The sequence below is a fragment of the Cyprinodon tularosa genome, unplaced genomic scaffold (assembly GCF_016077235.1).
Source record: "Cyprinodon tularosa strain WSP-4 unplaced genomic scaffold, ASM1607723v1 ctg166, whole genome shotgun sequence".
In the NCBI taxonomy this organism is placed as follows: domain Eukaryota; kingdom Metazoa; phylum Chordata; class Actinopteri; order Cyprinodontiformes; family Cyprinodontidae; genus Cyprinodon; species Cyprinodon tularosa.
Window position 1 is genome coordinate 1,193,938 of NW_024038493.1, and position 11,063 is coordinate 1,205,000.

An 11,063-nucleotide genomic window follows, 5' to 3' on the forward strand; every position below is an offset into this window, starting at 1 on the left:
TGCTGCTGCAGCTTATTTTAATCTTTAAATGATAAATGGGCTGCCCATGAACACTCTTAACCAATGATTGGCCACCCCTACCAGCGGATCCAATGTGAACATAATTCCCAAGTAGTTTCTGTCTAAAACAGAGGTTGGCAGCAATGATGCTCTCTAATGGAAAGTTATAACTAATTTTACATTTTAGTTATTTTTATTTTAACAATAAACTGACCACAAAATACAGGTCCTTCTCAAAATATTAGCATATTGTGATGAAGTTCATTATTTTCCATAATGTAATGATAAAACTTTAACATTCATATATTTTAGATTCATTGCACACTAACTGAAACATTTCAGGTCTTTTTTTTTGTCTTAATAAGGATGATTTTTGGCATACAGCTCATGAAAACCAAAATTCCTATCTCACAGATTTCATCCAATAAAAGAAAAGTGTTTTTAATAGAAAAAAGTCAACCTTCAAATAATCATGTCCAGTTATGCACTCAATACTTGGTCGGGAATCCTTTTGCAGAAATGACTGCTTCAATGCGGCGTGGCATGGAGGCAATCAGCCTGTGGCACTGCTGAGGTGTTATGGAGGCCCAGAATGCTTCCATAGCGCCCTTTAGCTCATCCACAGTGTTGAGTCTTGGGTTTCTCTTTACAATTTCCCACAGATTCTCTATGGGGTTCAGGTCAGGAGAGTAGGCAGGCCAATTGAGCTCAGTGATACCATGGTCAGTAAACCATTAACCAGTGGTTTTGGCACTGTGAGCAGCTGCCAGGTCGTGCTGAAAAATAAAATCTTCAACTCCATAAAGTTTTTCTGCAAATGGAAGCATGAAATGCTCCAAAATCTCCTGATAGCTGCATTGACCCTGCCCTTGATAAAACACAGTGGACCAAGACCAGCAGCTGACATGGCACCCCAGACCATCACTGACTGTGGGTACTTGACACTGGACTTCTGGCATTTCCTTCTCCCCAGTCTTCCTCCAGACTCTGGCACCTTGATTTCCAAATGCCATGGAAAACTGAGCAACAGTCCAGGTCAGGCGCCTCTGCCGCTGTTTCTGGTTCAAAAGTGGCTTGAAATGGGGAATGCGGCACCTGAAGCCCATTTCCTGCACACGCCTGTGCATGGTGGCTCTGGATGTTTCTATTCCAGACTCAGTCCACTGCTTCCACAGGTCCCCCAAGGTCTTGGAATCGGCCCTTCTCCACAATCTTCCTCAGTGTCCCGTCAGCTCTTTTCTTTGTGCAGCGTTTTCTGACACACTTTTTCCTTCCCACAGATGTGCCTTGATACAGCAGCACTCTGGGAACAGCCTATTGGTTCACAAATATATTTCTGTGTCGTACCCTCTTGCTTTAGGGTGTCAATGATGGCCTTCTGGACAGCAGTCAGGTCAGCAGTCTTACCGAGGATTGGGGTTTTGAATGATGAACCAGGGTGGGAATTATATAGGCCTCAGGAATGTTTTGCAGGTGTTTAGAGTTAATTTTTTTGATTCAGATCATTAGGTGCATAGCTCATTTAGAACCTTTTTCACGATATTCTACTTTTGTGCGATAGGAATTTTGGGTTTTCATGAACTGTATGCCAAAATCATCCGTATTAAGACAATAAAAGACCTGAAATATTTCAGTTAGTGGGCAATGAATCTAAAATACGCTGCTCAAAAATTAAAGGAACACATCAGATCTCAATGGGGAAAAAATCATGCTGCTTATTTATACCGATATGGACTGGGTGATGTGTTAGGAAGAAAAAAGGATGCTGCATCATTTGTGTGGCACCCGCGGATCAGTGTGGGGTTAAGGTTCCTGCTCAGGAACCCAAAGTGCAGGCTGTGGGGATCGAACCGGGTACTTGCAACCTTCTCAGAGCACAAGCTCACTGCTCTAACCATTAGGCCAACACTCCCAAAATGACTGTTTAACAGATAGTCATACCAGGACTTATAAAAGAGGCTCAACAATCAGTATTGCATGGGGAAAATGAAAATGTTTTTCTTTTGTTGTTTTGTCCTAACTTATTATAATGCCTACTGGTGGGCAAATAGGCCAAAAAACATTGGAAAGGGAGAAAATGCCCCTAAAAAGTAAATTTGGAAATTTAAATCAATTAAGAATTGAGAAAAAAAAAAGAATAAAACGACTGAAAAAAATGTACTCAACCAATAATTATCACCTGATGTTAAATCTAACTAAAATTTATTCAGATAGTCCAACTTGTCAGGCTGGAAAAAGCAAAAGGTTTAGTTTAAGAAAGCAAAATTAAGTGACAAAATTATAGTAATTTAACACTTATCTCTTTTTTCACCTACCGCAACAATGCATTTATTCAGCATTTTGTTCACAACACAGATCTGTAATGTTTGTGTTCTGCAGCATCCAGACAATAAATCAACAACTGCACATTTTTGTGTAACTTTCTGTTTGTATTTGCATTAAAAGACCAAAAGGAGCCCAAAAATCTGACTGACAGTATCTACAGTTTGTCATAATTTCATTTTCTTAATGTTTGTCTTACCAACTGGGTTAGATAACTGTCAATAAAACCGTATCCGGAGATGAAAGTCAGCAATATAAATAGATCGATTTGTGTTTGTTCCACAACTTAAAAGATACATGTGACATCATATCATCTATGAAAATAAAAGTTTGAAGGTTATAAATAAGAATTAGAGTTAGAACTTTGCAGTGATACAAGTAAAAATAACACATTTTTTAGTATAAATCACAAATTTATAAGTGAGAGTGAAGATTTTTTTTGTATAGGAATCAGAAATGGTCAAAAACGTTTGAGAATGAATAAAATTTACAAGCACAACTCACAAATGTAAGAGTACAAATTGAAACTTTACTAGTGCGAAAACCGATTTTGAGTCGAAACAAAAAATTTATGACTACAAATTACAAATTTTGTAGTACTAAACCCAAATTTGTAAGTAAAAATAACAAATTTTGAAGTATAATTTGGAAATTTATGAGTATGGATCAAACAATTTATTGGTATAAATCACAAATTTATAAGTGTGAGTGAAGATTTTTTTGTATAGGAAACAGAAATTTATGAGAAATGATCAAAAACGTTTGAGAATGAATAAAACTTACAAGCACAACTTACAAATGTAAGAGTACGAATTGAAACTTTACTAGTGCGAAAAGCGATTTTGAGTCGAAACAAAAAATTTATGACTACAAATTACAAAAATTTGGAGTACTAAACCCAAATTTGTAAGTAAAAATAACAAATTTTGGAGTATAATTTGGAAATTTATGAGTATGGATCAAACAATTTATTGGTATAAATCACAAATTTATAAGTGTGAGTGAAGATTTTTTTGTATAGGAATCAGAAATTTATGAGAAATGATCAAAAACGTTTGAGAATGAATAAAATTTACAAGCACAACTCACAAATGTAAGAGTACGAATTGAAACTTTACTAGTGCGAAAAGCGATTTTGAGTCTGAACAAAAAATGTATGACTACAAATTACAAATTTTGTAGTACTAAACCCAAATTTGTAAGTAAAAATCACACATTTTGAAGTATAATTTGGAAATTTATGAGTATGGATCAAACAATTTATTGGTATAAATCACAAATTTATGAGTGTGAGTGAAGATTTTTTTGTATAGGAATCAGAAATTTATGAGAAATTATCAAAAACGTTTGAGAATGAATAAAAATTTACAAGCACAACTCACAAATGTAAGAGTACGAATTGAAACTTTACTAGTGCGAAAAGCGATTTTGAGGCGGAATCAAAAATTTATGACTACAAATTTAGTAGTACTAAACCCAAATTTGAAAGTAAAAATCACAAATTTTGAAGTATAATTTGGAAATTTATGAGTATGGATCAAACAATTTATTGGTATAAATCACAAATTTATAAGTGTGAGTGAAGATTTTTTTGTATAGGAAACAGAAATTTATGAGAAATGATCAAAAACGTTTGAGAATGAATAAAACTTACAAGCACAACTTACAAATGTAAGAGTACGAATTGAAACTTTACTAGTGCGAAAAGTGGTTTTGAGTCGGAACAAAAAATGTATGACTACAAATTACAAATTTTGTAGTACTAAACCCAAATTTGTAAGTAAAAATAACAAATTTTGGAGTATAATTTGGAAATTAATGAATATGGATCAAACAAATTATTGGTATAAATCACAAATTTATAAGTGTGAGTGAAGATTTTTTTGTATAGGAATCAGAAATTTATGAGAAATTATCAAAAACGTTTGAGAATGAATAAAATTTACAAGCATGACTCACAAATGTAAGAGTACGAATTGAAACTTTACTAGTGCGAAAAGCGATTTTGAGGCGGAATCAAAAATTTATGACTACAAATTTAGTAGTACTAAACCCAAATTTGTAAGTAAAAATCACACATTTTGAAGTATAATTTGGAAATTTATGAGTATGGATCAAACAATTTATTGGTATAAATCACAAATTTATAAGTGTGAGTGAAGATTTTTATGTATAGGAATCAGAAATGTATGAGAAATTATCAAAAACGTTTGAGAATGAATAAAAATTTACAAGCACAACTTACAAATGTAAGAGTACGAATTGAAACTTTACTAGTGCGAAAAGCGGTTTTGAATCGGAACAAAAAATGTATGACTACAAATTACAAATTTTGTAGTACTAAACCCAAATTTGTAAGTAAAAATAACAAATTTTGAAGTATAATTTCGAAATTTATGAGTATGGATCAAACAATTTATTGGTATAAATCTCAAATTATGAGGAATTTATGAATCAAAACACTATGAGTACAAATCACAAGTCTGAGAAACTTTGTGTATTTGCAATTATTAAAAAGTCGAAACTTTCTAATATTCATAACTATTAGACTTTCATCCTCACAGATGAAGAGCTAATGCCACACGTATGCATGAATTAAACAAGGAACAACAAAATCCTACATCTATTGACATAATACATAAATTTAGAAATTCAGACATTTATGTCGAAGTTTTAATTGACAGTTCTCTTACCCAATAATTATCTCCTTGAACAGAAAAAGCCTCACAAAGCAAAGATAGGAGCATCTTTCACTGAGCATTTATGTAAGGAAAAGAAAACGGCAGCTTAACATACAGTCAGACATTATTTGGTGCGAAAAAAACAACAAAAGTTAGGTTACATCTACAGTCAAATGAATATTCCATATATATTAATGAAATTTGTTTGCTTTTATTACTGTGCAAAATAACATATACAAACCTATTAATGTGTAAGAAGTACAGTAACAGCAAATGGGCCCCTATAGAAGACAAAATGACTTAATGTTCCTATAAATACTTTGCCAATGAACTCAAATCAGCGTCGTTTCTTAATCTAACACATGGAAAACACATTTTCAAACAGTTATCCTGTTATTATGTGCCTAAAACAAAAAACAGTAAGATACTAGATTCTTAGTCGCTGGTGGTTCTGATCCATATACAGCCTAGCAAAACATGAGGTATCCAACCATGTCACGCTTTCAAAGAAAAAAAGAGCAAGAAAAAGTCTAATTGGAAAACATACTATAAATATTTCATCAGATGACCACTGCTGAGTGAAATAAGAAAGAAAATTGGTAAGTATTGAAAACCTAAACTTGATTGAAAAGAGTTTTTTTACATATAAAAATAATTCAATAGCTCTTTATTCTCCCAGCCCCATCAGGAGCCTGAAGACCCAGGCTCGTAGTCCAAGCCGCCGGTTTCATTCATCGATGTCTTAACAGGCCATTGTCATCGCAAAAACGTTGAACAGCGGACTGTTGGGAGACCGCACCGCTCTTCATCTCAACAGACAATATAAAAATGATCCAAAAGGAGGTGGAGATCAGAAACTCCAGCCTTAAATCAGCTAAGCCTCATCAGCAACTGTATGTAGGGATTTCCTACACTTCCCAGAATGCATTTGGCAACACTAAAAAAAAAAACTTTAAGGAGTGGATGTTTTTTAGGAATATAAATGTCTATATGACTATAAAATGTTACCATGGCTGCACTATGAGTTCATTACATCCATTCATATCCAAAAGTAACAAACCAATAGTGTTGAAGAGCTAAAAGGAGGATTAACCCCTAAAATCTGGACTGATTAGAACCATTATTAGCTACTGATGGCTTTGCTCTCCCCAAAGGTGCATTTTTCTTACAAAGTCCCAAAACCGTGCATCCTGACTACAAATATATGGAGTAGATTTTGTTCCATTATTTTTGCAAGCAAAGAACAAGATCTGAAAGTTTAAAATCTAAAAAAAAAAAAACTGGAATCCAGAAATGAAAATGTGGAGATCTTCGTAATCTTAATTTAAGATTAAGTTTTATTAAATCTTTACAGTAAGTCTAATACAAACCTTCGCTTTTAACCAATAAAAACGTTGTTGCTAATGTCCATTTAATGATTAAAATACGTCTCCTCTCCTCCTCACTCCAGAGGAAATCTCACCCCAAGAAGGGAAGAGAATATGATTTATAAAACTTGAAAATTCATAGAACTCAACCTTAAAAGCCAAAGGTGGTTCTATAGAGGGGCTAAAAGGGGCCAGTACCCCAGTAGAACTGATCTTGGCCCCTGTTATGGCCCCTATACAATAAGAAATGATACAAAATCAGTTTTGTATGATGATATGAGGTGGAACTGGTTGGTAAATTTTTATTTACGGGTTTACTTTGATTTAAATAAATCTGTAAATGATTACAATGTAGTTTTTTTGGCTTTCTTTACTAATTTCTTCGTTATTTAGTTTTCCTGTTTTATTCTGGCTTCAGCCTAGCTCCATGGTAAAAGTTGTCTAGATCAGCCAACGTAAAGATGAGAAATTTAAAAATAATATTTGAAAAAATATAAAAACTGTAAATAAAAAAAAAAATTAAAAAAATTTGCGGGAATAATGGAACATCATACACTCCATACAAGTACCGCTTGGTGAAGTTAACATTAGCAACCAAAATGACAAGCCTACCGCTTTACTCTAACTGAACTGTCTATTATCATTTAAATACAGTCTGTTAAAACGCAGTTAAAAACACACCAAAAATAATAAAATAAAGTAATAAAGTTCAGGTTCTATGTGCGGTTTAAAGTGAGGAACAAATCAGACACAGCTAACAGTGACTGCTTTTTCAGGTCGGAAGGTAGTCGTGGTCCTCTTAACTCATGACGGATAAATCATTAAACTGGACACCCAAAAAAAAAAAACAATAAGAGCCGCTCTTCTTCCTGCATCAACGTTACGCTTTAATCAGACCAAATCTGCTGTTTTTTTAGGAAAATATCTCACATGTGTATTTTTTCCCCCCGAAAATTGGTGCACCAATTGTGCAAAAACAATCGTTTAAACATTGCAGTGAATATTCCCACCATAGACTACACATCAAACATTAAAGTGCTGTCCAATCACTTATGTTTTAATATATTTTCAACTCTTACAGCTCAAGCTGTAATGAATCTGAATAAAATTTTGTTTTTTTTAACACTGCCTTGATTACTTAAAACACACAAAAAAAATAGAGAAAAAAGGATGTGTGGTGCGTTATTAATGCTGTTTTAAAGTCATTACCAATGTGTGGGGGCATGTGTGTCATTTGCCCTTTCAGTGACCGATCCAGGCATGTTTTCATGTAAACTCGTTCTGATCGGTCAGAAGGAGCATCCTGTGGAGGGATCTGCGTCCAGTACCCAGGTGGAGGCCAGAGGATTCATGGCTGCACGTCCTCCGACCCTGGAAAACTGGCATCAAACATTCAGCCATCATTTTTTTTACAAAGAGGTTCCGTGTTCGGCCACAAGGTGGCGGCGCAGGGTTGATTCTGGGAGAGTGGGAAGCAGCGTTGTGTCCGTGTGGGCTGGTTTGTGTGCATTTTCGTCTTTTTTTTTCTATATATAGATTAATTGTTTGTTTGTTTCTACGCTGCTTCTTTTTTTTTTTTTTTTTTCTTTTCTTTTTGTTCGGAGCTGAAATGAAGGTTCGAACGCCGTTAGCTTGGAGTCCCTTGTTGTTTGAGGACCGTGTAGACGTTGTCCACTTTGCTCAGCCTCTCGAAGAACGGGATGAGGTCTAGAAGCTCGGTGTCAGACATGTCGTCGAACCAAGAAGCCACGGGAACCTTTGCGACAGAAAGAAAAAACACAAATACAAGAAACATAAGAGTATGGATTGAATTTCATTCCATCATTACCACAAGCACAGAACACATTTTGTTCCGTTTTCAAAATTGAAATTTGAAAAAAAGGAATCCATAAATTAAACTTTGGAAAACGTATTAATAATAAAAGGGTTTTAAGGGTAACAGCCATTTTATCAGAATAATTTTTTTTTCAAATACTTATTTATTTTATATAAATATCTTTTTACATTTTTTTTTAATTCTGTTTTTCAAATTTATTATTTCTAATTTTTTAATATCTTATTTTTTTCAACTTAGTATATATATATATATATATTTTTTTTTTTTATAAAAAAAAAAAAAAACGTAAAACTATTAAATCTGTAAGACCTAATTAAAAAAACTCAATCTAAGAAAACATAAAAGTTAATCTGAAAATCGTCCCTCCCCCCAATTAAAATCTTTTTAGTTTAATTTCTCTATTCTTTTCTTTTTTTTTTTTTTTGTCTTCTTTACCTGTAACAATAATGGAACAAAATTCACCCCATAAAAGAGAAGATATTAACATTTTCTCTCACTGGTAATCGTTTTCCTCCTGAATAACTCAAAAATCTCATGAGAAATCATACATTTTGTAAATCAAACCCAACCCAAATTCTTTATCATCACTGAATTCATCTCCATCATGGCTTCACTCACTGCGTTGTCAGGATGGAAGATGTAGGAGGCGGGGGAGTTGTCAACAATAATGACTTTGTTAAGATCGCGACCCAGGCGGCTCAGGTCCTTGACATAATTGCCTCTGTGGAAAACACACGACTCCCTGAAGAGGCGGCAGCGGAACGCACCCCACTTGTCCAGGAGGTCAGAGACTGGGTCTGCATACTGATGGAAAGACAAGTTCAGCGTTACAAGAGAATCACTGTGGCGTTACCTCAGAGAAACGTTCACAGAACATTTGCCGCTCTGAGTCAAGGTTGAAAAGCAATAATCTAAAAACAGGGTCCCTACAGCATACGGCGAGTTAAATTCAAGAGTTTATAAGACTTTTTAATGCCACTTGAAATAAAAATTTAAGACCAAATTCACAAGAAACAGAAGAAAAATCAGCTTTCGCTAACTTAACCCAAAGGTTTATTATAACATAAACCACTGCACTAATGTTTCAAATTTTGAAAAGCTTCCCATACAGGAAGAAAGCTAAAAACACACAAATGACAGATATATTTTAACAATTTTTTAACTGAATTCACAAACTTTGTTTTAGCAGGGAACAAAACAAATCAGTTTTAAAGCCACAACATAACCAGTGCTAAGTCTTTTTTGCAGCTATTTTTATTTATCGTTTTCTTAGTATGTTTGATTTGGTGATAAGTTGAGGCGTTGCAGAGACAAGGGTGGAACAAAACTGGGAAATAACGGCTGTTTCTCTGTAACTCCATTTTGACGCTTTGTGTTTCGCGCTTCGGGGTCAGCTTAGACTGTTGCCTCCGCGAACCGGCCCCGGACAAAGCGGAAGAAAACGGATGGATGGACACTTAACAAATGAAAACAAACATATACCGCAAGAGTATAGACCAAGTAGCAAGAGGTTAAGGTATCTCTGCAAACCTCTAAAAATAAAACCAATATATTGAAGAAGAAAATCAGAATAGATTTACACCTTCAGCTGATAAAAGATGCCAAATTACCAACATTTCTATGTACAAAGTGAATAAAAATAGACTCAAAACACAAAAAATTGTTCTTGTCCTGTTGACTTTATAGTTCCACAGAGTTGTGGCCTCAAGCCAATAATGTTTCTTTTCTACCTGCTCACACTTGGTCCAGTATTATCAGGTTTTAAGGATATTTCCTATCATTGTTATGCTGATGACATCCAGTTATACATCTTACTTCCATAACAAAGTTTCAAAGCGGGATGTTTTCTGTAAGCTTTCTCCAGCTAAATAAAAATGAAACCAAGGTCATCATCTCTGCACCAGAAAAAAATAACAATAAAGCAGATTTTTCCCCCTGAAAAAAATAATTACGTTAAAGATCTTGTTCATTCCCGTTTTTGTCGTCTGTAAAGTATTCCCAAAGTTAGAAAGGAAATCTAAATCCCTGCTATTATTTCGCTTAAATATTGTTTTGTTGTATTTAATATTGTTTTTGAAGCACTTTATGGCCATCTGGAAATGTCTTTTTAATGATTTATTTATCACGCCTGAAAGGAAAGAGAATATGTGCTTTTATACCGATTGCATCATCTCTGTGTTCCTGCTTGACGGCATTATTTCATAATTCCTTCTCTGTTGTTCTTTCATTTACTCAAAGCAGGTCAGACTTTCCCACATACGTACTACACTTCTTCCATCTTTGTCCGTTTCCAGCCCTTTTAAACCAGTTAAATGCTCTGAGGTGGATCACAATCACCTTTGCTAAACTGGCAGTGAACAGGACACACTCGAAGAGTTCTCCCATCCTCTTCAGGAACTCGTCGACATGTGGTCGCTTCAGGACATACACCTGGAAAACAGGAAGACGCTCGTTTATTGAAAGGCAGAATGAAGGTGAATGAGGACAGGCTGGGGAACGTTCTGACAGACGGTGAAAATTATTTATGAACCAAACACTGCGGGCAGCATCAGACTTGCTGGAAGCGTGCAGATCGCTGCCAGAACAGCAGTCGACTTCTTGAGGCTCTACTGGTGTCTGAGGCCGGCGTTCCTGAACCAAGTCATCCGGAACAGGCTTTGCTTGTCTGAACAAACCTATCCTGGATTACTTGAATCAGGCCCAGAGCCATGAGGTATGTCATCCCACAACGAGCAGCCGTCACTTAAAATCCCTTAAACACAGAGGACATCTCCGACACTCGGTAATTTGGAGGTAACAACCACGGTACAATGACGGAGGAGGAGGAGGAGACGGCATGACCGAGTTACCTGGTGG

General features: G+C 35.2%; 1 protein-coding gene across 1 annotated transcript in view; it reads right to left on the bottom strand.

Annotated features, from left to right (window-relative positions):
• Positions 1–7,318: 7,318 nt before the first annotated feature.
• LOC119780789 (carboxy-terminal domain RNA polymerase II polypeptide A small phosphatase 1-like) overlaps positions 7,319–11,063 on the bottom strand; it is a 31,058-nt gene continuing 27,313 nt past the window's right edge. Inside the window, exons 4-7 of the mRNA XM_038280937.1 lie at positions 11,057–11,063; positions 10,545–10,637; positions 8,826–9,011; positions 7,319–8,126 (exon numbers count right to left, since the gene is read on the bottom strand). The exon at positions 11,057–11,063 is cut by the window's right edge and continues 50 nt beyond it. Coding sequence (XP_038136865.1) covers positions 7,998–8,126; positions 8,826–9,011; positions 10,545–10,637; positions 11,057–11,063 — 415 coding nt within the window. The 3' untranslated portion in view covers positions 7,319–7,997. The remainder of the gene's footprint in view (positions 8,127–8,825; positions 9,012–10,544; positions 10,638–11,056) is intronic.